The following is a 27,638-nucleotide window of genomic DNA, read 5'->3' on the forward strand; positions in this document are numbered from 1 at the left end:
TATATATATATATATATATATATATATATATATATATATATATATATATATATATATATATATATATATATATGTGTGTGTGTGTGTCAGTTTTGTGCTAATCATGTAACCTCAAAAGGAATCTAGGCAAAAACCAATCTACATCCCCAGACATATCTACCATACACATTTCCCATGCTTTTGGGTCTGCCCCGTACTTTCTCTCCTCCTGTAATTCACTTCCATTATAAATTACACCACGTTTTTTTTCCTTCCCTTCTTCCTCCTCGTCCTCGTCCTCCCCCTCCACCTCCTCCCATCAATACCCTCCCCAAGGTCACCCCAGGGTTCCTAGGGCTCTCGTAGGCCTACCCTACCCCAGAGAACTGATTGAGTAATAAACACCTTCAATCAGTACTTTGTTTACACCTCATCATCTTCTTCTTCTTTGCAGATCCGCGCGGGATTCGTGATGAACATCCTATGCGTCATAACAGCCACCATCATGATCAACACCCTAGGGAGGGCCTTCTTTGATTTCGAGACCTTCCCTGACTGGGCCAAGAATGTTACTTCTACGGTACCATGAGCTTACCACGACTCCCAAATCTTCTAAAAAAAACAAAGAAGGAAAAAAGTGGTTCTTTCATCTCCCGTTTCTCGACTCTTCAGAAAATGAAGCTGATGACGTCTTCATAAGATATCATGAGACTATCAGAAAAAGTTTATAACAAGCTTCACTTCATTTACACGTTTCACTGTGTCCGAGAAGGCCTTTTTCCGTATGTTTCTCTTCTTGAGAATATTTCTTCCAATAAACCTGTAGGGTGAAGTAAATTTTTTAATGGGTTTGGAAGAAACAAAACAAATAAAAACAATACAAAACTATACAAGGATTTTTCGTACCTACTGGGTAATGACGGTCTTCTTCATACAGTAATGCATTTTTAGGATCTGCGGTCATTCAGACTTTGAAAACAACCTTCTGTTTTACGTGCTAATACACCATAATCATTTTTAAAGACAACACAAAGAGAGTGGGAGTGTATGAGTGGTAACAGAAAATTGAACCATGTAGGCTGGTATCACATATTGTTTTATCTTTTACCTACAGCTACAGGCAATAAAATTATCTCCGTGGAAATGTCCTCCTACAGCTACTGGCAAAGAATTGCTCCCCGTAAAAGTTCTAGCAGCAGCTACAGGCAAACAATTGCCTCCAGAAAAAAAGGTCCAGCCACGGCCACTGACGAAGAATTGCCTCCGGGAAAAGACCCAGCTACAACTATAGACACAGAATTACCTCTAGAAAAAGGTCCAGTAGCAGCAACAGACAAAGAGTTGCCTCTGGGAAAAATGTCCACCTAGAGCTACAGGCAAAGAAATGCCTTCAAGAAAATGTCCAGCTACAGGCAAAGAATTGTTTCCAGCAAAAGGTCCAGCACCAGCTACTGGTAGAGAAATGCCTCCAGTGAAAGGTCCAGCAATAGCTACAGGCAAATAATTGCCGCCAGGAAAAGGTCCAGCTACATTTACAGGAAAAGAATTTCTCTTAGAAGTTCAGCTACAGATAGAGAATTGCATGAAGGGAAAGGTCCAGCAATTGTATAGGTAAAGATTGCCCCCAGAAAAAGGTCCAGTAATTGTACATGCAAAGAACTGTCTCCGGGAAATGGTCCAGCTACAGAAAAAGAATTGTCCCCAGTAAAAGGTCCGGCACCAGCTACTAGTAAAGAATGCCCCAGTGAATGGTCCAGCAATAGCTACAGGCAAAGAATTGCCTACAGGAAAGGTCCAGCTACAGTTAAAGAAAAGAATTGCTTCCAGGGCTTCAGCTGCAGCCACAGATATAGAAATGCCTCAAGGGAAAAGTCCAGCAAATTACAATTTGTTTGTGAATAGGTACTAGGCCACCAAACTTAATGTCTCGGCCTTTCTTTACATAACATCAAATGCTGATGACCTTCTTCTCTATTTTCATTACACGATCTCTTCAAGTACAATATAAGGAACTATACTGTTTTTTAGTCTATTACTTTATAGTTTATTTAAACATGGCTTATTTTTTCTATTTTTTTTAACTGGCAGAATAGATCGTATTGTTCCATTCCCTTTGTAGATAAAGCTGCAGAAATGGAAAAGATTGATGTAACTTATGCTAAATCTTCTGCTTGGTCTTGTGCACCAGTATAACTTAACTGGGTAACCTATACAATGCGTTTGTTGCATTAGTTGACCCACCTTTATATTAATTTTGATCTTAAATTTTAAAAAATGTGCCAACAGTTGCCATTGTCTGCTTTTAGTGTCTCTGGAAAGTATGTTACATTCCTTCCTCTTTTAATCGTGGTCTGCTGCTGTCTAAAATGCCAGTTACATTAGATTCTTTCAGTCTAAGTTCTGGATTTGCCCATGTATGTATATGTATATTATTATATATATATATATATATATATATATATATATATATATATATATATATATATATATATATAGCCTAACCGTCAAACAAAGTTACCAGAAATATTAACATTGAATTATCAATAGATTTTTATCTTTCAGTCTTTTAGTTAAATCTGGGGACTTGCATGAGGTGCTTTCTGTGTATCATTTGGCACTTACGAGAATATATTTCTTTCTGATGTTGTGGCAGCCGACACTAGTGCCCCTCTCTGCATCCCTACGCTGTACTGTATGAATATATATATATATATATATATATATATATATATATATATATATATATATATATATATATATTACTGCATCCCATATACCTTGAAGTTCACAATAAGTGGAACTGGATGAGGTTGTGCGTGACCCTGTGTGTGTGTGCACTTCCATCTGCCTGTACTGAGCCGTCCACGTAGATGTGTGTAACTGCAAAGAAAACCAACTGCTTCTGTAGACTGGGAATCTTTGGAGGTTGGTGTAGAAAGTGACAGCAGAATAGAGTGCAATTAAGATTAAGATTAACTTGGTGCATCTTCGTGAGTTCCCATAGGTTGTCCGATTCACTGTTATTTCCTTTAAAGTATGCAGGAAATAAAAGCTGTATACTACGGAAACAGCGTCGTACGTAAACAGCACAAGGAGAATTTTACAGCATCCGAACAAAGGTCGATCAGGACCATGGCACTAGACTTAGAGAGAAAGAGAAAGTTCCCCATAGGTTGTCATATTCACTGCTTTTCTCTTTAAATTATGCACCAGTTAAAAAGCTGTAAACAACAGAAACAGTTTCGTAAACAGAAGAAGTTTTCCGCTATCTGAACAAATGTTGATCAGGGCCATGACCCTAGACTTTCAGAGAGAGAGAGAGAAAGTTCCCATAGGTTGTTCGATTCATCTTATGTCAAAATTATGCAGCAAATGCGCGAAAACAGCTTCGTAAACGGGTTAAAATTTCCACGGCATCTGAACGAACGTTCATCAGGGGCCATGACAGTATAAACTTTTAGACCTGATTTTTAATGAAGCACGTCCATTTAGACAAGACTTCCCGGGATTTAAAGGGGGCCAGTCAGACTGTCAGACTCAGTCACCAGACAGTCCGTCGGTGAAAATAACGCGAGAGGAGAGAGAGTGAGAGTGGTGGCTCCATCTGCCGTCAGAATAACAGTCATGATAAATAAGGCGGAGTGCAGCTCTCTGTCATGAAGTGGGACACCGCACATTTCCACCAATTATGGGTTCCCGGTTAAGGTAATTCCCACTGGAATCGAGTCGTTCGACTCGATTTGATTTAATTTATGGTCTGGTTCCGTCTGGAATGCGCCAGGAATGTCGTGGGAATTGACAGAAGGTGGTCGCCTGTTTACGAAGGCGAGACCTCCCTCTTCCCTTCCATTTGACAGGCCAGGCTTGACTTTTTTTTTCCCTTAAGTATAATCGTGCATTTTCTGTCAATTATTTTTATTCAACTGGCTAATAAGGCACATAGGCCTAAATGATAGGCCTATTTGTTTTTTTATTATGGTAGACGTAGGCTATTCTACTGACTTATACCCAGGGGCAGGTTAGCCTTCCCAAGGCCTTGGGTAAAGCTTACGAGGGGAAATTGGGTTTTCTTTTAGACGTTAGACAGAGTGTAGACGTTGTTGCCTTATTTATTATTAGGTTTTGGCATTTGTGTGGTATTCCGTCTTATGGTATAGTGGTACCCAGCATAGTTACTTCCCAGTACCCTAAACTTCCCATGGTAGGGGAAAGTTTTGTTAATTGTACCATAATAAATTGATCACGGATTCGAGTAGTGCCATTGTAGGTATAATGAAGGGTAAAAGTGAAGTCTGTTTCCGCGCCCCACACGTTTGGTAACCAGGCTACCAGTTTACGTGTGAAGTGGATGCCGTGTACCAACTCCTTGGGGATGAGTTTAAAAACCTAAACAAAAGACGGCAAATACCTTGAACATAAATAAAAGTCGGGAAATATCCTGTTCGGCGACTGGCAGGAACTAGGCTAGGGTAGTAACCTTAAGTTTTACCCACTGATGATTGTAGCGTTATTTTCCAAGTATAAGGTGAGGATAAATTTATTAATATATGTAGCCTACCAATTTCTAAATCTTTTATTTTTTCCCACTCTTAGGCTACCATTATCAGTTCATGTTGGTACTCTTTTTAAAAATGGGGGAAAAGTTGCATGATAAGCCTATTTTCATGGGCCATGGACTGCTTGAAATGATCTCAAAGACATATTTTAATGAGATGAATCCGAACTTAACTTTCCTTGAACCTAACCTATTCTAGGGTGCTGTTCCTTCACCTGGCCAGGCAGCCTTCTCCTCCCCAGAAACCCTAAATGTGACATCTTGCATAGCAGAATGTCGTATGGGCAGCTATTTTGCTATATTATCCTCTGCAAATGTGAACAGTACACACAGTCTCTTTGCCCTTTCATGTTCCTCACCAATTATATGATCCAATGTTGTACATACAAAATAGATTCATAATCTTTTTTTCCAGTTTGTTTTTACTTTTCTTATTCTCCAGTTTACACATCTCCTATTTTGAGACTCATACCACTTTCTTTGTTAGTAGCTAATGTCTAAACAACTCCCCTTTATATTTAAATTTTTGAGGTCAAAATTAAATTAAAGGTAGGTTTGGAGGTCCAGCCTAGTCTGATAGGAGGTAGTGGCCTAAGCTAGTTTTAGAATGGATCCCTAGTAGGTACTATGCCAGATTTGGTACAAATGTCAAAGTGGTCCAGGTGGGCAAAGACCCATCTTCAAAACGAAGTGGCATCGTAGATTAGGTTAGTTTAGGGTCAATACTTAAGAATACCATGCTATGTTTTTTTTTTTTAAATGTTGGAGGTTTCCTTAGTATGGCAAAGCACCCTCTGTTCAAGTAGGACCTGGCATCTTGTGCTAGGCTATGTTAGGAAAGATTAAGGTTGGATGTACTCATCTAATTTCCATTGCAATGTTTTCATGCTTATCATTTTTTCAATCTCGGGATTGTTATCTCCATTCTTATTGATGCAGTTCACTTGTTTTTGGTGGCCCCCCTCATCCAAACACTCAGGTTTGCCACTGTGGTGCCCTTAAAATGATTAGGTATAGGAGTAGCAGAAACACAGAAACGATTGATTTCCAATAACAACATTGGTCAAAAACACAAATTAAAAGATGTGGCGTTGGAAAAAATGTATGGATCTTGTGCTTGGTGAGAAATGAGTTTTCATGTAGTTGCCATCATGTTTTAAATTCAGTACAATGACCTTAATAGCTAATTTATCTTATTTAATCTTTTATTTTCAACAAGAGTACAGGTTTAAGGCTGGCAGTCTCATATACCTATGAATATTTGGTGATTTTCACATCATGCAGTGCAGGGAGAATTCTGTTGCCTTATTTTCTTGATTTGCTTATACAAAGTAAATTATACACACAGATATTGTGACAGGTTTCTTTTATGCAAGATATTTTTCTTTGCTTCCCAGAGAGAACCCAAGGCGCCTGTTTGAGTGCTGGTGTGAAGTGGTTGGGCCAAAAGGTACAGACCGACCACCATGGATCATCCAAAAGTTTCCAGACAGTTACAGCAAAGAGGAGAGGGAAAAAGAGATTCTCAAGAGTGTCCCACAGTTTGCATTTCCCTGCTCCTTTGACAGGTAAGTTGTTTTGGTGTAGAGGATGGTCAAGGAGGCAATCCTCAGGGTAGTCTCCTTTTAATTATTATTTACCCATTTGGTTGATGTATCTTTGTCACCACTTTAATTGCCTTATAATGTTCTCAGACTCTAGGTTGTATCATATTTATGTGTTTTGCCTCTCAGCAGATTGCAAATCATTGTGGACAACATAAAGTTTTGCTCTTATCTTTGCAGCACAAATGTCCAGCATTTTTCATTTGTTTTGACAAGTCTTGACTCCAAATGGACGTACGGATTTTGCAGACATGCTCCTGGTTCTGAAACAGCATTAGTTATACTCTCACATTTGCCATGGCACGAAACATTTTACAAGTAAGTGTTGAAGCGCATGGTGTTCAAGCGTTGAAACAGTTTTGAAACAAACCACATTAGATCACTGGAATTATTCCTGCTGCTCGTGGGGTACCACCAAAGAAGGCTAGTGGGATTTGGTATAATGGGGCCAGGTATCCTTATAGGGGCCACCTAGTGAACACCTGATGGACTCTTGACAGTCCAAAACAGACATTGAACTGGAAAACAGTCCCTTGGCAGGCAAAGAAGAGGTATTTCCTAGAGTTCTGATTGGTCGGTAACAGAAGGTATGCATCTTGCAGGTCTACAGAAATCATTTAGTTTTTACTCATAACCTAGAGAAGGGACTAAAATTTTTAAAATAATTAGTAAAGCATTATATTAATATGCTGTACTTATAAGTTGTGAAGAGGATGCATTTTTAGTCAGATTGCAAAGTCAAATGCATTAGTTTTAGACTTTTTCAGTTAAAGGACAAGTAACGCAGAAAGTCAAATGCATCAGTTTTAGACTTTTTCGGTTAAATACAAGTAACGCAGACAACTAGTATTTACAACATTCATTATTAGCGCAACTTTCTACCAGAGTGGTCAACTACAAATCATTTTTGTAAAGGAACTATAGGAGTATTATGAATAAGTGAAGAAGTCTCGTATCTTAGTGGATCTTAAAAGGAATGAAAGGTACTAAGAGAAGTAAATAGATCTTAATTTTCAAGGTAGTACTGTACATGAAAGATAAATTGGACAAGTTTTATAGTAGTACCCTATGATGACACCTGAATCGAGTTTGAAACAATGGAGGTATTTCAGGAGAGAGAGAGAGAGAGCGTCAAGCTACTGCTTTTAGATTAGGTGTTCTTAAAAACAGAATAAAAAAAAAAGAGAGAGATTTTAGAAATGTTGGAAAGATGGATGAATGGAGTGATGAAATAAGGAAATTTGAACTTTTTGAAAAGTAACATTTTATTAATTATAATGATTTACAGGCTTCTCAACCATTTGGCTGATCTGATAGGCAATGAAAGAACTCAGGATATGACATCATGCCTTCAGAGCATTTACTGCACAAAGGTTCCACTGCCTGGATCTGAAATTGCTGTGCCCTATGGAGATAATAAGGTAGTGTATATCCCCCAGTTAACTGTAAAGTCTCTCTTTTTGTAAACTTTAAATTTCTAGATTTAGTGGATTTAAACTTATATTGTATGTAATTTTTTAGTGATAAACTAGCTGAAGGTAATTCCTGTGCAAAGACCCCAGGTTTGTATGTTAGAAACATTTTTTAATGAATATGAAACATTTTTTACACAGGCAGTAATAGTAATTGCTAATTGTGCGAACTTAGTATAGTACTGATTTTTATATATATATATATATATTATACAGGTTAGTAATGAAGTTTTCTAGGGGAGTTGAAAGATTACATACTTTCCAAAGTTGAGGGTGAAATAATGTGTGAATGTCCCTTGGGAGCGACCAGCTAAGATTTCCAGTCAAGTAAGCTGTTTGCTAGAATTTTTAGTTAAGTGACCTAGTTAAACTTTCTTTTGTAACAAACCCATTATCCCATGGGGTTAAATTATAGCTCTTGGTACCATAGGACTGAAATAGGATTCTGGTGCCCTCTGTTGCAGGCTGTGAAAATGCAAATTACTGTAATTTTTGAATTAAAGTATTTCGTGGAGGTGTTAATCTGAATTGTCAGTAACTAGTTTCTTACATCTTAATGTTAAGATACATTATACAGTATAATTTAAGGCTTGTGTGATTGCTGAACAGTATTGTTATTTCAGTACTTTCTGCTTTTTGACCTTTCAGTTCTTTGTTGCTCAGTGCCCTAACCACCTGAGACTTCCAACCATTCCTGAAAATGTAAGTTATGCATTGCCTTAAGTTTTATTGATGCTTCTGAATTTTGTTTGTATATGTGGTTGCACAGGTAAATTAATGTTGTTTACATATTTTTACTTTCTTCAAATGATCAAAAATGAAAGATACAGTAGAGTCTGTAACCATATTTTACTTAGCTACCATGTTCAAGAAACCTTTAGACTATTTAGTGAACCATTAATATACTGCATATGTTAGATGTATGTAAAGTGAAATTTGAATGCCAATAAGATGTCTCATTAAACCATTCTTATACACTCCAAATATCCTTTAATGGAACATCCAATTCTGTCATAGTGTATGAAAACTTTACATGTAAAGCATATGTGCACTTAACTTTGAGAGAACTCTCGTTATCTCTCAAAACATCCAAGATGTAGGAATTTAATTAGTCAGAGATTGTCAGTTTTTGCTTTTTGATCTTTAGAAAAATAGCATTTTATTGTGCTTCCACCCTTTAGCTTCTTTTAGATTCTAATATATCATGGAATTTTTTAATAAAGAAAGCTCAGGAATGCCATCAATGGTTGTACTTTTGTCATGGCTCTGAATAATGTCATTATCTTAGTCCCCAACATTATTTTCTAACTCTTACGAGAGGACTGTTAGGTATTCAGAAGAAACTTTCATAAATCAAATGTGAATAAGGGGACTGCACAAATACCATTATATTTTTGGATTGTAAAAATTTTATGCCTAAGTTATTTTGAAGGTAATCCCAACATAAACCAGGTTTAGGAATCAGGGTCCCAACTACTAAAATTGTAATTGTGATCATGATTGTTTTTCTTACTCACTGATAGTTCTGTTATATTAAATTGTTGCAACAAAGTTAATCACATCATGTACTCCTTTTCCATCTTCAGAGAAACCTTTCAGAATACTACAATGCTGTTGATGCAAACAACATGATGATAATCTTTGCATCGATGCTCCACGAAAGAAGAATCATAATGGTTTCTAAACGGCTGTCAAGGCTCTCGGCTTGTGTTCAGGCAGCCAATTCAATTATTTATCCCATGCAATGGCAACATATCTTCATTCCAGTTTTACCAGAACATTTGACCGATTATCTCTTAGCACCTATGCCCTATCTCATAGGTGTCAATTCTTCACTTTTATCAGTAAGATTATTCTCAGATTTGTGTGTATTTGTTCACATTGTAACATCAACATGCATGCTCTATCTTTCTGTACACTAGGATTGGTTTATTATTTTGTATTTGGAATGAAAAGTTAACTGTCATGAATGTATCATATTTAGAGAGGTTTTGTTGCCCATACTATTGTCAATATATTGGCCATTTAAATTTTCAGAAAGTACAAATGGAGGACATTGGGGAAGCTGTTATATTAGACGCAGACAATAATGTGGTGAAGACTCCTTTTAATGATCTGGAGACTCTGCCAGATGAAGTGATTATTAATTTGAGAAGAAGTCTGAAGAACCCAAACAACATGCTAGGTGATCATGTGGCACGTGCATTTTTACGAGCGCTTGTCCAGATTATTGGAAACTACAAAGAAGCTCTACAGTTCAGGGAAGAAGATTCAAAAATTACATTCAACAGAGAAAAGTTTGTTAATATCCGTCCGAATACTTTCCAGCCATTTGTAGAAAAAATGCTAGAGCTTCAAATTTTTCGACAGGTATGTTTTAGTTGCCGTGTTGGATGTGCATAATTTGTTTTTTTTTTTTTTTAGTTTACTGAGGGCCATTAATCCAGAGTGACAAATTGTATGGCCCTACCAGCCAATGTAGCTGGTTTGTTTTATATGGAATACATAAGGCAATTTGTTATTAAAGGGTTTTATATAGCAAAGGATGTTTGTAAAAGTTCCATTTTGCCTGATCTTTCAGTGATTCCAACTCTGTAGCATGGATGCTGCTAGCAGTATGCCTTGTGCCTTTGGTCCTTTGCAAAGTTGCTTTCTCTCTCTTACTTGTCATTTTATCCTTTGGATGTCTTTCCACCTAGCTGTCCAAATTCTGTAACTGTTTCGTGTCTTCATCTTTATAATTTACACAGATGTTAATTTCGGTGAATCTAACTATCAAATTTTCAGAGCTGCAATGTATTACAAAGAATCAAAATGTGATTTAAGAACAGGCCCTTCAAGCCTTGTGAGAACTGTAACTCAATGACCTGATGAAATTCTCTAGTAATAGTAAAATTAGTTCTGAATAATGAACAAATCCTCAGGTTCCAGTCTTATAGGAGTTTGTTTATGCGAGTCAGTGGTTTGGTTAAACTACATCATAACATTAGTCAGTGATACTGTATGGAACCTTGCCTTTTCAAGAAGCTACTGGTAAATGCTTTGAAGAAGGACTAAACCATTTTATTTAGTACTGTACATACTTTTACCTTCATGAAGTAGTTTAACCATACCACTGGAACCTTCCTAGGTTGTCATAGGGCTGGCCTAAAAGATTTGTTCTTGAATGAGAGGTTCAAATTGGAATAAAGAAAAAGTGTGAGGATTTGCACATTTATATAGAAGGAGGAGGAGGAGGCCTTAGGGACTGAATGAAGTTTAGATTAGGAAGTGATGCAGCTGCAGCCTAGTTGGATGTTGAAAAGCATTGGGAACTAAATTGGGAACGCTTTAAGTAAAGAGGCACTTTGTTTGGACTGAATCACAGCCTTGATGAGGATGATAAGAAACAGTTTTGCTTTTTAATAAGAAGCTAGTTAAATTTTAGTGACAAATTTAATTGTCAGACCATACTGTGAGAAACTTTGATGTGGCCTGTTTTATTTGAAAATATGTTGATTAACATGGTTAGCTTATTGTACCTTAACAGAATAGTTTTCTTAGTCTTTTGATAAGCCGAAAGAATACATTTTTAACACATTTAAGAGAAATTAAAATATTGAGATTTTAAATTAATGTTTTATAAATGAGCATTCAGTTTGTATTCTTTGAGAAATGTGCTAGGTACCTATTAAAGCCAATAAAGGTAGATCAGCTGTAATGAGATGCTGAATTTTTCAGTTCATTGAGGAGCGCTTAGATCGTCTTAACTCAGGCAAACAGACTTCTGACGAATTTGAATTAGAAGTTAGTGTTCACTGTGAAAAGTCGTCGTCAAAGATGAGGCAGCAGTATAAACAGTTTGTTACCAATGTTCGTAAGGAAGGCGGAGCCATCATGAAGTCCGTAAAGAGTAAGGTAAGCAGTGATTGAAAGTACTCAGGTATTACTGTTGAATGCAGCGTGTAAATTTTAATGTAATGTACAGTTATTAGGGCACAGAGTATGTACTTTGAAGCATGGCAGTTTCTAAAAAGAAAAAGAAACAACTTTTGTATATGCAATCAAATGTTTATGACATTAGCACAGTATTAGAATTCTGCCCAGTTAAACCTTGTATATCTAGGTAGGTTCTACCTGCCTGCAAAGAGATTGGAAGTCCTTATTGAACAATAAATGAATGAATGACGGAGAAATTTTTGAATGTGTGACCTTTTTTCCCCATTCAGGAATGATTTTAGAAAAAGGACAACAGACTGTGAACATGAATCTGTTATCATTTGCAATAATAAGGGTATCATTAGAATTGTGTGTCAAAGTAAACTAGGTGAAATGTCCTTGAATGAATAGTGAAGCATCAGCATCATCACTAATGTTTTTCACCAAGTTTTCCTTTTACAGGGTAGACATAAATGAATTCCCTTTCCTTTCCGTCTTGATCATATTGCCTGAATTCCTGTCAGGTCCAGGTCATAATCTGTGTCTTTCTCCTTGATTTTTAGGTTTCCACTGGTCTTTGACTTGCTGTTTTCTTTTCTACACTTTTCCTAACTGTTCCTTTCCCCTTATGTACCCAGACCCTCTCAGTCTTTGAGGTATCTTTCCATTTTCCAGCCTCTGTACCCCACATTTCTCAACAACGTTCTTGACAATGCATTCCAGTCATAAATCTCAGTGTTTTGTAACAATACCTCTTCAAAATCTCCCTTCTCCACTGTGTAGAGAAGGACAGGATTGATATGTGCATCATTGATTTTTGTCTTTGTTTACCTAAGGGTTAATCTTATATACCAGTGGTCCAGCAGTCTCTATACTTCATTCAGGCTGTTGTTGCTTTGTTTCATATATATATGATCCATACTAGCTTCATAATTCAGTGTTTCCAAGGTACTGTAGCATAAATTTTCTACTTCGTCCAAAGTCCGCTCTTCTAACATAATTGGCTTCCTCCCTCCTCCTTAAACTGTGTTCTCTTTCTATACATTTCAAGCATAGAAATAGTTTCTATTCCTAGTTTCTATTCCTAGCATCTCCTATGATACCATCTCCTACATTCACTATACTGTATATATAGCAATGCATTCATTCCAGACATCTCCCATAGGAGTGAGTAGTTGACGTTTTTACTAAAGTTTCATTTTAAAACTACTAATGTTTTTGTTGGCTTTATTGCCGTTAATACATTATTTGTTCTTTAATTCAGAAAGGAATAGAAATGGCTAGTTCATGCTAGCACGGGCCCAAGGGATGTTCAGTAATTACCATTCTTGAGCACAATTAACAATGATAATTTCTGTACTTAAAGTTTAACTTTTATTTAAAAGTTCAGGCTGTTTAGAATAATTGTAAAATTGATGGTACATTCATTTCTGTTATGAGTGTCAAGTATTTTTTGTCTTTACTTACCGTTTAGCATACTATTGACATCGTTAAAATCTAGGGTCATTTCACTATATTTTGTTTCACAGATTGTAAGTTTTAGTGCAACAAATGCCATTAATTATACTGTAACTGCTTGATTATCCAGATCCCTTGCATTCTGGTAATGTCATTTCTATACACGTTAAACATATGCTGAATGAAGATAAACTATTTGACAATACATTTCAACCCATATTTTATAGGTCATGTATCAGCATGGAATATAAAAGCTGCTTGTGAAAGCTTGGTTTTCTACTAGTTTCTGTGAGAAGGTATCATGCTGGCTGGACAGGAAAATCAGCAAGTACAGTGTACACATTAGGGGAACTGGTATATTCTCCAGAAAAATGCTTTGAGGGAAACATTGTAGCTTGTTTTGTTTAAGTGCTCGTGTCATGGGTTGAAGTCTGCACCAGCAGATCTTTGTAAATGTTAGGTCAGAAACTATCAGCTTTATGAACCCTGATTATCTGTCATCAGTTTGGGGATGAGAATGAATAGTAATGAGAGAGAGGGAGTCCCTCTGTGCAAAAATTTTTGTTTATACAGTAAAAGTTATAGGAGATTATTGCACTATTCTCTCTCTCTCTCTCTCTCTCTCTCTCTCTCTCTCTCTCTCTCTCTCTCTCTCTCTCTCTCTCTCTCTCTCTCTCTCTCTCTCTCTCTCTCTGAAGTAAGAAGGTGAACTATTAAAAAAGTTTTTCTACCCTTTCATCGGTTCCTTGTTATTATTTTGAGTACAATATTATTGGTTCCTTTTTATTATTTTAAGTAATATATTTCAGAGCCAAAAGTTAAATTTTATTGAATGTGTTCAGGTATAATTATATGGTGTAGCCTCTCTTATGCCATGTGCATATTATTTCTTGTCATGAAATTGTATTGGGCCTTGGGGTTCTCAAGTGGTGTTGGAGTGGTTCTTTTTTACTCAGGATATTTATCCATTGTTATTTTTCAGAGTCCTTGAAGTATCATTCAGTTCTTGTCTGTTGTGCGATATATTTCCAGCTTAGGCTAATATGCAGTATTCTTTTTACAAGCTAAATTGGTTTATGTAAAGTATTTTACTGTATACAGTACTTTTATATTGTTTTTACCGGTTTGTTTTGTTAAGTGTTTCACTCGTATTTTTGTGTTTTAATTATTTTAAATTTATATTAAAATATATGCATCATTATGTAATAGGTTCCAGTGCCTCAAAACAAAGTTTTTCATAATTAGTCCATTTTCGTAACAGTGTATCCGAAAATCCCAGGTATCTCGCCATTGTGGCTCAATATGGATAATCAAGCAGTCACTTCTGGCTCAAATTTGGATTTGTTTCACCCCAAACCCATCATTCATAAATCACCCACAGTCATTTTTGAATCATCCAGACTCAGCAGTCTTGTTTTTGCAGCTTCAGGGTTGTCAGAATTTATTGTTATCCTTGAATCCATAATCCATTATTTCTTAACAGAGCAAGGGGAAAAGTTTTTAGTTGAAATGAAAATTGTATGTAAAATCCACCTGCAATAGTGAAAATTGATATACAGTATGTCTGGTTGTGTTTAGACGCGTAGAATTTGTTAAAAGTGTGAAGAATCATCTATCTTGAAAACCTGTCGCTCATACAGTATCCTGCTTCCCAGCCAGCAGTTCTCTTGTCTCTTACCTGTAAGACTGCAGTGTCTAGGAGATTCAAAAAGACTACAAGTGTGTGCTTTATGTGGGTGATTGGTATGGAAGAAACAACTCTTGATTTGTGAAAAAAATTATTTTATAGAAAGTGCAGGTGTCATAACTCACATGTTTAAGGAAAAAGTTGTGAGATGTACCCAATATCTTTGGAAAAGCTTAAACCTTCAAGAAATATTCATAAATTTTGTATTGCATAATATGATATGATTTGATATCAGGGAGTAGTAGAATTATATGTATGTACTGTACATATTGAAACAACCAACCCCAGTTTACTGTAAATCTGTGCTTATAGTTTACACATACAAAATAGAAACTTGTTGCTTCCCAGTATTTGCCCTTGCCATTCTAGGATTAAGGACCAAGCTCTAAATCTCAATGAGAGACAAGGAAAGTATTGTATTTCCGGGTTTTGAAGTCACCTTTTTTTTCTCTAAATTTGGGAAATAAACCATGCATCCAAGAGGCTGATGGTAATATTTTTCATCAGCCCAAACTAACCTCAGAGGAAGATTATCTTTGCTAAACAGTAATCAGAATACCTGTATATGACCTCTGTAGGAATTGTTCAAATTACTCTTGGTTAAGATAGTAAATATAAAAAAAAGTATGATTAAAAAAATGAAATATACTTAGTTGCAAAGACTCCTTCCCATATTGGCAGATTACGGTGGATGAGTTAACAGTATTACCAGTATTTGTGCTCTTCTCAGACGACCCAGACTTGAAGGGAATGTAATTGGCCGACTAAAGTAAAATTTGTTGCAAGTTATGAGGTCTTGCTGATAAATCATACTAGATCAAGACTTATCATAGTCGAAGTGGAAATTTTGTAACACATTGCTTTTTTATGATTGCTTCTGCAGAAAGTCACACTTTTTTATACTTGGTATAAATGTGCAAAATATTTTCAGGCTTGGAAGATTAAATTTTTTTCCAAATAAGTAATATCTGTATTGTGTGGATTTTAGTCTTTATTGTTTTTATTTTATTTGGGATATCATATTCTTCACTTCTCATCCTTTTCTATACGGACACCAAAAGTGTTTAAAACAGCTATTACATCTTACAAATACAAACCTATTTTTGTCAGTTTTCTACCTCCAAACTTCAATATTGCAATTAACTTTGCTATGAGATAGAGAGCCCTTGTTTGCCATTAACTGGTACTTTGCTTGTTTCAAATTAGAATTCAAGGTTTGGTCTGTCTTTCCAGATTGGGAATAATGGCTTTTATTAATTAATGGCTTTGTGTCCGTGAAACAAAACTTTCATTTTAAGATTTAAATTATCTCATATAGGAGCTAAACCTCAAAATCTGAGAATTTTGAAAGCATTTTGAATATTGGGTCATCATACCACACTTAAATAAATTCAGATACAAGCCTGATGCAGATAAATTTAATGTTGGATTTACTCCAAATTGGGAGCTTGGTGTTTGAAACCTTGCAGTAAATAAACAGTCGTTCAGTGACGTGCAGTACATAAATACATAAGTATTAATAGCTGTTGTGTGAATGTTCATTGACATTACCCAATGTAAAAATGTTGTATACAGTCTCTTTCTTAAACTGTGAATAGATTTTTGCATATATTAAACCGAGCCTCTGCTTTATCCTTTGTAGAGCCCGTTTAGACATCTGAAAAGTAACACCACCGTGAGTACTGCTTTTTTGAAATTGCTTTGCAGTCATTTGGTTAACACTTCGTTCATTAATCACTTGTGTTTTTTATATGGGACTTCGTCTTTCTAAAGCCACGATTAGTTACGCTTATATTTGTTTTTTTGTTTGTTTTTTTCTGGTTTTGGGGAGGTTATGGTGAAATAGTCTGTAAGTCTGCAAGATCCTCCTGGAGACAGGTAGGATCTTGTAGCAAACTGGTGACTTGAACTTGCTTCTTTTTGGCTTGCCCCATGTAATCTTAGGACTATATTCTTTACAGACCAACCCTGCTGTTAAGTCTGCTGTTAAAACCGTAAGTAGTTCTGCTGTACTAACCTTGCTTTCTTTGTTAAAAACTTTGATAAGAAATGATTTTGTATGATAGTTTATTGTCAAAGTAAAAGGCCTTTAATTGTCCTATTTTATGTGTTAATACTTAATTTAAAACAGTATTTAACCCATTTTACATTGGTCCTAGCTCATGTACCAATGATTCTTGGGTACTCAAAATAAGTACAGCCCTCTGTAAAAGATTAAAAATAAGTATTCATAGTATATAGAATATTCCTTAATTAAAAACATAACTTTTTCTCTTTGTGAAGTTTGTTAATGTAAACTGTGCTTATAGCTTCCATAAAAATGTTTGCTCAGTTGAGTAGCTCTCTGTCCAAGAAGTTAGTAATATAGTTGTATGCTTAGTGCCTTTGAACTACTGTACTGCTTGTCAGAAAAGTAAACTGTAAGTATAAACAATTAAATTATTTCATTTCTAGCATTTTGCAGTTAATCATTCTTCTCCTTACTTTGCCTTTTTTTTACTCTACAGTATTGCATTTATTAGTGCTCTGAATCTGACATCAAGACAAATGATTGCTGAATATGCTTTGAGAAATTCTGAAATGAGAATCTGATTTATATTTCATACTTTTTTCTTTTCTGTTCATGTAATAAATCAGATTTAATATTTCAAACTCAAAATGAAACCAGGCCAGCTTGTTGACATGGGCTTGATGCTATAGTTTATTTTGTGCTTCTTAACTTGTGAGAATATTGCTAAGTCACTTGTTGGCAGTGTGTGCTTGCTGAAGGTAAGATTTGACTTGTTTTGGCTATCACTCTTTATCTATAGCTGCACCTAAATTTTGTTTTTTACAGCGAGCAGATTTTGTTAGAGCATTTTAATGCTTACATGTCCTTAGGAACTAGCCAAACTGTTTGACATTTACTTTCAGCAAAGGCCATTTGATTGAATTGATTTAAGAAGAGGAAACAAGAAGTGTTCGTGCAAAGTGCAAACCATTGCCTTACTTCTGATACTAGTTTAGAATATTTGTTATTTGAAGTGACAGCTATGGTAATGAAATCATACAGCAGGGGTTAGTGATGCCCTTCATTTCTCACTTGCCTCACTCAGTTTGAAGCTCCCTTGCAGAAAGGAATCGCAACTTTTTGTGTTCTGGATACATTTTTTTTGCGGTGGTTAATCTTGTGTTGGGACTGTTCTTGATCAATCTATTTTGTCAACTCAAGGCTGTCCCTGAGTGATACCGGCATCTGGTGGGTTTGGTGCATATTGTTTGTATCTAATGTTTCTCAATCACAGAATCATTCTTGTCATTCAGCCAGAGGTTGGAAGAGATAATCTCTTACTGCATGCGTTTAGGTCCAAGTTGAAAAATGCCAAGTCTGTTAATGTTTAACCTCTCAAACCTGTTTTAATACCTAGCTCAAATTACATTAATTTCATTTTTATATATCCATTTGATTCGACTGAAAATGTTTTTGTTTCCCATGTCATTTTTTAGTTAATACATCAGTGTTTTGTTTCAGTTCCTCTTCTTTGTTTAGTAGGCTATGATTCCTCAGTTGCCTTCAAGGCTTAACCCCTTGTGTCCAGCAGACATTAGTAGAGTTTCAATATTGACTTGGTGGTAGGGACTTCCCATGAATCCTCTTATTTTGTGCCGTGATATCTGAAGTAAATTAGGAAATCATTCAGATGGTTTGAATGGGCCATAAATAACTAATAGGCAACTTATCAGGCCTTAGGTCTGTGAGCGGGAGGAATATTAGTTGGTCATAGGATTTCTTGAGGGAAGATACTGCTGCTAATTCCAGAATTCCTGATTTTCTTAGCCCAGTACATCTGCTGGTGATTCTGTGTTCCATTGCAACTTTTATCAGGCCTTAACTCCTTTGAGTGGGTGAACTTCAGATGTCCCTAGAATATTGCGAAGGATAGTGATGCCAATAGTCCCAGATCTCCCGAGCCCCGTACGTCTTCGTGCTGTTCTGGCCATCTTTGAGTTATGGATTGTTAGGTGATCATGATGTAATGCGTCCTCAAGAATATAATGATGCTGGAAGTGACATAATTGCATACGGTATTATTGTTGGGGATGAAGAGAAGTCTTCTGCTAGTGTGATATTTTTGTGAGCATTTTGGCAGAGGCTGCATCCCAGGCCAAAACTTCCCTGGCCAGCTGCTTTGCATCTCACTGCCAGCAGAATGCTTCATGTTTAACTTGCTGTGTTAAGTGCAAAGTATATTTTAGATATTTTTGTGCATGACATCTTTCCATTGATGTGTTCGCTGTATAATTGGCTGGCTTGAAAGTTTCCTCAGTCAAGGGGTAAGTTACATTATAATAAGCATGGGTTCTCCTGAAGGATTGGTTGTGAGGTGGACAGTGCAAATAGGAACAAGGTCAAGTCAGAGAAGGTTGACAGCTAGTTGGCAGGAGACCAGAGGACAAATGAAAAGTAAATTGCATAAAGTAATGCAGCTAGATCCAAAGGGATGCTGCAGAGAATATGTAATACCATATACAGGGAGTCAAGTGAAAATAAGAGGGCTGGATTTATGAAACATAAAGCTGATGTTAGGTTAAAACTTGTCCTAGCCCAGTTGTGTTTGTCAGAATTTTCCTTTTACTTTGTAGGGGAAGTTTCAGAACTCTTAGAAGATTTACATGTATGTTTGCTGAAGTGAGGGTAGAAAATTACTTGTTATATAACAGTTGCATATATTTACTTATAAGTAGTAAAAACGATGAAAAGTTCTAGACGTAAGCATTATAGCTGTGGCATTGAGAAATGATATTGTTTATTAGTGACAAGTTAATATATGTATCATTATCTTAGATACATAGTTATCATGTTGAAGAAGGTTAGAAACTTTTAAACCCACAATATTAAAAGCATAAAATTGTTAAGTGAATGTTTAGTAGTCATTTCAGCACCAGCACACCAGTAAAACACGAGTGAAATTTGTATGTGTGGAGATTAGTAATAAATACTAAGTAGCATTCATTACTGAGCAGCTCACCAGCTGCTGTTTTCATTTAAATAATCAAATTGATTTATTCTAGAGTAAGACTTTATATTCAAGTGCAATGTTTGGGGTTCATTTTTCTCACTGCCCAAGTCTACTTATATTCTGTCCTTTTTAATGAAGTTTAAAATCAGAGATAGTATATAATTTTCATGTAAAAAGGCTAGACATCTTCAACTTTATTACCATGCTAGAGTAATGAAGAGAATATGATATGATGCTTATGATATTTAAGAAATGAATTGTTTCTTCTTCTTCTTCTTCTTCTTCTTCTTCTTCTTCTTCTTCTTCTTCTTCTTCTTCTTCTTCTTCTTCTTCTTCTAACCTAAAAAGGACAGGAATAAGTCCTTTTGTTATTATTATTATTATATTATTATGAAAACCTTCAATGTATTGTAACAAAACAAAGTCCCATATAAATTTGTTGCGGTAGCACATTCAGTCATAGTGTATGTTGGTGAATAGCAAAGCATTACTGTACAGTAGATTCATAGTAGTTGCTTTTGTACAGTTCACCAATAAATGCCACAGATTTTAGCAGTTTGCATACTGTATGAGTAATGTGTAAAATATTGTTCAACCAATGTTATAATAATTTACTGTGAATGTATTAAACAATTAAGTTTAATTTTTAAAACTGTATTTTGTGGGAAAGTGTATCCTCATTTGTTTCAAATAATTTTGTCTATATGATGGTTTATGATTAATTGAACATAAATAACTTTAGTGATGGTATCATCTACAGGTAACCAAAGGTGGGAAGCAGGTCAAGGAAAAAAGTCGGCAAACGTACAAAGACATCCGGGGAAAAATCAAAGAGATTCATCAACCCCGGATTGGGGATGATGGAAATGCCCCAGCTTGGGTCAATGGTAACATATCAGTGAATTTTTGATTGACTGTTACTGGTCTTTCTCTTGCTTTCTCCATATCTACCACTTTTGACCAACTGACCCTCATCCCTTCACATGACATGTTCAAATCATCTCAGTTTTTTCTATATAAATCTCTTTTTCCAGCTCTTGTCAGCAATTTCGTCATTCATACTATGGTCTTCCCGCTGCACTGTAGCCATTAATGTCAGCATTCTGTAGTCCTGTCTTTTTAAAATTTTCTCCATTTTTCTGTCAGTACCTATGCAATTGTTGTAGAGTGTGGTACGGGCCTCACATATGTGTCATAAGTTTTAGCTCTTTACTTTTGGCATACTTTTATTTACCATTGTTCCAGCATTCTCTTTCCTATTTATCCTGACTGTTGTTACTTTTCCTTTTGCTTTGACTACCCTCTCAATACTTGCTTCACAGTCCAATATGTCCCTAAGATATTGTAACAGGAAATGCATTACCTCCCCATTAATTCTAATTAATTATTTTGGACATCATAAATTTCGTACCCTGTGTATACTTTGCAATCCTGAACACCTCTTGTAATGTGCAGTACACAGTACTGATTTCACTTTCCACACCTTTTCCACAAACATCTACTTGGGTAATTTCCAGACTTTAACTTTTTTCCTCAGCTTCATTTCCAGTTGACACATTGTACTGTATTATGCTTTCATTGATTTTCAGTCATCTCATCTTCATTCCTTTCTCCTGCCCTTTATTATTGTAGATTGTTGTAGATTATTGCAGATTATTGTAGTAGATTAATTTTGTAATAATTAAACTTAAAAGATATGTAATAGATTCAGCCTGTTAAATTTTACTGCAGTAGTCAATCTAAGTTGGTTGAATTAAACTTGTAATTTACTGACTTAGGTTATTTTCTTTTGTCATTTCAGGTGATTCGCCTCAAAAGCCCCGCTCAGCACCTTCATCACCTGTGATGGGTGTCAAACGGAGGCCTCGTACTGTTGGTGGCAATGTCCCAGGATTCTCAGCGAAAACAACCTACAAGAGGGCCTCACAGATTAATATTAGAGAAGACAGTAGTGCGCTTCCAGGGTGAGTTTTGAATATAGGTATACCATCTTTTTGATTATTAAATCTTTCTTTTTCTTTGGGGTACTTTACATGCTATGCATTAAGCATGTGTTAGGTTAACCCAAAACTGTCTGGTAGATATAAAAAAAAGCATACTTGAACCACAATAATAATTCTGTAACTGCTGTAACCAACCCTTTGAGTGTATGTGCTCTTTCATGGATAAATTTAAATTTAAATTTAAATTTCAGGAGATGAAAATAAAAAAGGGCCAGTCACAATTTTTGAGAAAGAAGGGTTAATGTTTTAGTATACATCCCTCCAAACATTTATGTGATGAATTTGAAAGTGTGTAAAGAAAAATTAGACTGGTCACTATGACAAGATTTGCAGATTGCTCTATTAGTGTCAAAATTCTCACTAGTCTTTAAATATTAGTCCTGGTTATCAGTATTTCCAGGAAGATATGATGTAGAATTTAGCAAAAATAGACAAAGTCAGTTCTCTGAACACCTCCATGTCACCAATCATCTCATTCCGTTTCATTTGTTTAGAGCCCTTGATCATGATATCGTGATATATTTTATTATATCCCAGTCTACTTTATATCTTGATATTCTTCTCATTTTTGTTTATGGAAAATGTGAAAGTGTCTCAAAAACTGTTGTATGAAGCAACAAAAATACCAATATACAGAAGAAAATCAAATACTGTATGAGGTAAAACATTACTTTTTATATCATCTTGCATTTGTTCCAAAGGTAAGACTTTTATTGCATTTTCCATGGATTTTATAGATTGAGATTTAACCTGAATGTCAAATATTTTTTGGATGAACTATTGATAGATGTATTTCTCATTATCTAGGACAAGAAAGTACGAACTTATTGAGAGTGGCATCATGTCTCCGAGTTCAGACAGTTTAAGTACTCCCTCACCTCAAAGTATAGATTTGATGGGTAAGCATTGATATCTTTAAATGTTATCTGGTTCAGATTAATTGTCGGTTAGATTATAAGTAAAATATGCATATAGTTTTGTAAAACTATAGTTCTTATTAACCTTGTCTGTGGTGTGACATGACTTCATTTTTGCTGACCACTTATGGGCTTGGCAGTATTTTCCTTTGCTGCTCCTTTCAGTTTTCATGTTAAAGTATAATTCTGATATTGATATCATTTTGAGGCTGAATAATTGACCTTTCATGTAATATTTTCATAAAAAATAAAATGTAAATCATCAAAATGACATGTTGAAGTTGGCTGAAAACTTTATTTTTACTTTGCATTAGAAGTATCTGTAAGAAATCAGGTAATAAAGATTTATTGTTTTATCATTTAAAACAAAGATCCAATAATGGTCTTGTAAACCATAAAGAAAAGGGAAAAAAATTCATGATTGGATTTATCATGAATATACTAGGCGTGACAGTGCCCTTTTGTATGTAGATCTGCCTCCCTTAAGGGAGTTGGAGTAGTACTATCCCTCAACACCTTACAGACATCACTGGAATAATTTGATATGCAGAGATAACTTTTCTATAGAATTTTTACTGATTTGTCATCTTTGAATTATCAGCGGTTGGGAGTAGGTTTATGCAATGAATGTCATACCATTATGGAAAGGTTGTCAGATTGTTTTTGTAAGGCAATGGATTACAAGGAAATATTGTAAGATTCTTCACAGCTACAGACCAAAGTAAGTGTGTTGTGATGTGGTCCAAGTGGTTATTGTTATATTTAAATAAAATTTATACCTGTAAATTTTGGAGTTCTACAGAATGTTGCCATAACTATAGAGGTATTGCACAGGCATTTTACACTCTTCCAGCTGAGAATTCTGTCATGTCAAACTTAATACAGTAACAACAAAATTAATGGTATTGGTAGTGATGGTTGTAGGTATAAAAAAGGACATATGTATTGATGATCCTGATAGGCAGTGATATTTTATATATAATGATGAATTTAATCTCTTGGAAAGTGTTGCAGGGATAAGTACTTAAACACATACCACATCCAGAGCATTTTATTTGATGACGTTCCGCTACATTTACGTGTAACATTCTCGAACTAAAGATAAAAAGGAGAAACAAGTTATGAAGGCAGAAATTTACAATCCACAGGCCTACATAAATACATCAAAAATTCATCAAAAGTATAAATATTATTAAAAGGTGCTAAAAACATTTAAAATTTTATTTAATCTTTCCAGGTGAGATGGAAGAAATAATCAAAGCAAAGTTAGGCGATGATTTTGAAGAACTGGCGTCAAGTAGGAGCAACGATTCAATACAGAGCAGTATTTCTAGTAGTGCTGGTGAAAGTCCAGGCTCAGGGTCAGCATCAGGATCTGCGTCAACTATAACTGTAAGAAAAAATGTGAAGGACCATCCCCCATCAGGGTTGACTGCCAAAAAAGTGAGTATGGCTCTGAACTTCATCTATGCTAATGGTTCCTATGTTGAGGTATGTAAATATTCTGGATAGGTACTTTCAATCCGTTTTATTTCTTCTTGTGACGGTGTCATATAGGGAGTGGGGTTCTTTATGTTTTTAACCCTAAACATAGGCCAAATTGGATAGGTGTACTGTACTAATTATAGAAAGTTGGCTTTTATTGGGCACAGTAACAAGATGGGGCTTGCTAACTCATTTTAATTTGTTTACGTTGCACATATTTTTTACAAATTTATAAGAATCAGTTACTGAATTTAGAGCATTCCATTTTTTAAATGTACTAATGCTAGCAAGTAAAAATAATAAATTTAGTAATTAAAGGGGTGAAGGCACCGGCTAAATTTTATTTTCATATGGTGAATGCAGGTGTGTCCAAGATATTTAGATTGAGATTTGTCTAAAAAATTTTAACAAATGGTGAAAAACCGGTATAGTATATTGGTCATAGTAGAGAAATTATAGTTATTAACATTTTAAAACTATTATGGTATCAAAAATCAATTGTATTTTTGCACATAATGACTACAGGATTTTGAAGATCATGTTACAATTAATTGATCTGATGATTTTTCAAAAATGCAAGATTCTAACTTTTAAGTTAACATACAACAAACAACCTATTGTTTTACTTTTTCCATAATGCCTGATGGCACAGATAAGCAGGGTGTTGTATTCTTATTTATAGGTAAGTGAAGCTTTGATCATGCCATATAAGATTTCCCATTGCATAGCGTACTTAGCAGTAAATGTATAATACATGGTCAGTTTTGATGTCCTTAATTTTTTGTCATTAAGCTTAGATAGTATATCATTTGCCCTATTCAGCCTTTTAACTGTTGCCAGGGGTAAACAACCTCTCGGCTCTTGGTGGTCAGTTGATTATGCGTTAGGTAAATATTTACAACGCCCAAAATGTCAGTCAAAAGTAGTAATAAGCAATATATTTAGAGATTCCTAAAAATATATGTACAGTATATTATATTTCTGGAATAGTGTTTTATATATCCTTTCATATGTATAGGAAGCTAACATATTCTTTTCAGTCGGAGCCTTACTTAACATGCATTCCGATGATGAAGGTTTTCTGATGCTTTAATTTTTCCCAAATATAATCTCTACATTTATTTCCATCCGATTATTTTCTTTATTAATTACCAATAATTTTTTTTGTAATTATAGTACTGTTTACTTGTCTTATTTTTATACATCTTCCTTATCCTTATTTTTTTATTCCTTTCCTCTCTCTCTCTATCTCTTTCTCATCATTGTATTAAAGTAAGACAGTGAGGCAGTTGGTGTAGCATTATTTGGGTATCATTCACAAGAGACCACGTACTGTTTAGGTATGGTTCACAAGACTACTCATTGTTTGGGTATCATTCACAAAATCACTATAGGTACAGAGAGGAAGTATTCAGGTGTAATGACCTTGCAAGGAACATAGGAAAAAGGAATTGTATACATACATACTTGACACTGCTGTTAAAATAATCATGATCCATATATTTATGTAATTTACAGTGCTGGTAAAACTTGGTTGCTACATTTATACATGTTGAACAATTACAAGGTTAAGATCAGTGTCTTGACTTCATTAGCACTTCTGACCAGAACCAGGTATGAAAAGACTGTATGACAAAGGACTCTGGGACAACAGAAATATTAGAACATGATTGTATGAAAGGATTAGATCAGGCCATCACAAATTCCATTGTGTTTCATCCCAGGCAAAGCTTTTCAAAATACAGACACCGGGTCAACTGTAATATGATATTTTCAAGTTGGTCAGTGTAGCGAGAACCTTAATATGATATTTTCAAGTTGGTCAGTGTAGCGAGACACAATTGCACTCAGTTGATATACCAGTTTTGCTAAAAGGTGCCAAAATGCATGTTTGCATTTCTCCAGGAGCTCAACCACTACAACTTTGTCAAATTTTTAGCCCCAGAAGAGTATGGAAATGACTCAGTGATTTTCTTAAACATTATATATTAATAATATATGTAGCAAAAGGGGGATTAAGTGTTTTGAACCCTAAAGACAATGCAGAGCTGCTCCATGGGGCCTTTGAGGCTAAACATTCTTTTATGGATGTCCTCTTTTTGATTACCATACTTGTTACTGTATCTTGGTTCTCATCTAATAAAATTTTCAATAAATTTTATGCTCTGGAACTTTAAACCTTTTAAAACTCAATGGAGAGGATGTTTGCATCTCTAAAACTGGCTTACAGTTGTAGTGTGGGAAGGATGTACAGAGGTGAGATGGAAACTCACCTTAGTGCCTGGGTGTCTTATGTGGCATAATCACTGCTTTTTTTGTTTATAAGCTTTAATCAGTTATTTCTCATATGTGGGTATTGAGGCATTAACAATAAAAGGCTTATTTTAAATCCTGTTATTTTATGTGAGAGGTCAGTAGTATATCAAAATAGATTTTCACTGGACACTTAATAATATTAGCAACTAGAACTTTAGGTTGGCTAAGGAGCAGTCACTAAGTTATCAAGGAAATATTTTGGAATATAGTTCAGGAAAGGTTACAGTACTCCTATTTACTCACCTATTTTTTCACTTTTATTTATATTGGTGCAGAAAAGGTAATGCTAGATATAAGAAACTATCAAATTATTTAAATTTTTGAAAAGTAACCATTATCATGATGTAAAAAGCTTATGTTTTCGTTAGTTGCCTTTGTGTTTACTAACCAACTGCTTACAGGCAGTCCCCTGGTTATCGGCGGGGTTCCGTTCCTGACAGCGTGACGATAACCGAAAATCGCTGACAACCGAAAATCAGCGATAATAGCGCCAATCCTCAGTTATTGGCGCTGGTATCCGGTTATCGGCACGGATAAACGGGATCTGCACCGCTGATAACCAGAGATCAGCGCCAATAACCCGAGATCAGCGTTGATAACCGGGGATCGGTGTCGAAAATCCGGTTATTGTCGTCGCTAGACAAGCGCCGTAAAGCCGGATCGCCAATAACCGGGGACTGCCTCTATTTTATATTCCTCGGAATAAATATATATTCAGTGTCTCGTATTACTGCAGAAATTTATACTTAGTGATTTTGTCTTTTGTGTGTTTTATTATGTCAAAATATGGATTTACTAAAAGATCACTAAATATAGGAACATAGAAATATAAATATTGTAATTTAACAAGCTTTTGCCATGGATGGGTAGAGCTCTCACCATTCTTATAGGTTAATCATTACAGGTTATAGCACGCTTGTGCAGTTGGTTGCAGTTGTAACTCATACACATCTGTTTTTCAGTCACATACTGTATTGAGAAATGATTAGCACCATTATTTTGCATATGACATTCCAGCCCTTTATGGGCCACAAGATTTAGTAAACTTAAAAATATTTTTCAGTGCAAATGTAAAGTGATGCAGATATGTCAGCTATGTCTGGACTGAACTGTGAGTGGGTATAAAAGCATTACAGTATCTCATATTACCAATATGTTTTTGTTGGATCCAGTTTTCATCGTAGGCTCTTCATTTTAGGGTTGTAAGTCATGAAAAAGTTGTAGTGACTCATCAGCACATAATT

The 27,638-nt window shown here is 35.4% G+C and overlaps 2 protein-coding genes across 10 annotated transcripts in view; both read left to right on the top strand.

Moving 5' to 3' along the window:
* LOC136840036 (Na(+)/citrate cotransporter-like) overlaps positions 1-867 on the top strand; it is a 73,351-nt gene extending 72,484 nt beyond the window's left edge. For all 4 annotated transcript variants that reach the window (XM_067106343.1, XM_067106340.1, XM_067106344.1 and 1 more), the window contains one exon: positions 434-867. In XM_067106343.1, coding sequence (XP_066962444.1) covers positions 434-568 — 135 coding nt within the window. In that variant the 3' untranslated portion in view covers positions 569-867. The remainder of the gene's footprint in view (positions 1-433) is intronic.
* Positions 868-3,398: 2,531 nt separating this feature from the next.
* LOC136840037 (DENN domain-containing protein 1B) overlaps positions 3,399-27,638 on the top strand; it is a 45,445-nt gene continuing 21,205 nt past the window's right edge. For 4 of the 6 annotated variants that reach the window (XM_067106350.1, XM_067106349.1, XM_067106345.1 and 1 more), the window contains exons 1-13: positions 3,399-3,684; positions 5,932-6,102; positions 6,319-6,456; positions 7,427-7,559; positions 8,259-8,312; positions 9,197-9,454; positions 9,648-9,980; positions 11,331-11,507; positions 16,635-16,667; positions 20,434-20,560; positions 21,475-21,637; positions 22,484-22,575; positions 23,831-24,036. In XM_067106350.1, the coding sequence (XP_066962451.1) occupies positions 3,668-3,684; positions 5,932-6,102; positions 6,319-6,456; positions 7,427-7,559; positions 8,259-8,312; positions 9,197-9,454; positions 9,648-9,980; positions 11,331-11,507; positions 16,635-16,667; positions 20,434-20,560; positions 21,475-21,637; positions 22,484-22,575; positions 23,831-24,036 (1,902 nt within the window). In that variant the 5' untranslated portion in view covers positions 3,399-3,667. Of the gene's footprint in view, positions 3,685-5,931; positions 6,103-6,318; positions 6,457-7,426; positions 7,560-8,258; positions 8,313-9,196; positions 9,455-9,647; positions 9,981-11,330; positions 11,508-16,315; positions 16,349-16,634; positions 16,668-20,433; positions 20,561-21,474; positions 21,638-22,483; positions 22,576-23,830; positions 24,037-27,638 lie in introns of all 6 variants that reach the window. The other 2 variants (XM_067106346.1, XM_067106347.1) reach the window with 2 other exon arrangements.

This window comes from Macrobrachium rosenbergii, chromosome 7 (genome assembly GCF_040412425.1).
Source record: "Macrobrachium rosenbergii isolate ZJJX-2024 chromosome 7, ASM4041242v1, whole genome shotgun sequence".
Taxonomy (NCBI): domain Eukaryota; kingdom Metazoa; phylum Arthropoda; class Malacostraca; order Decapoda; family Palaemonidae; genus Macrobrachium; species Macrobrachium rosenbergii.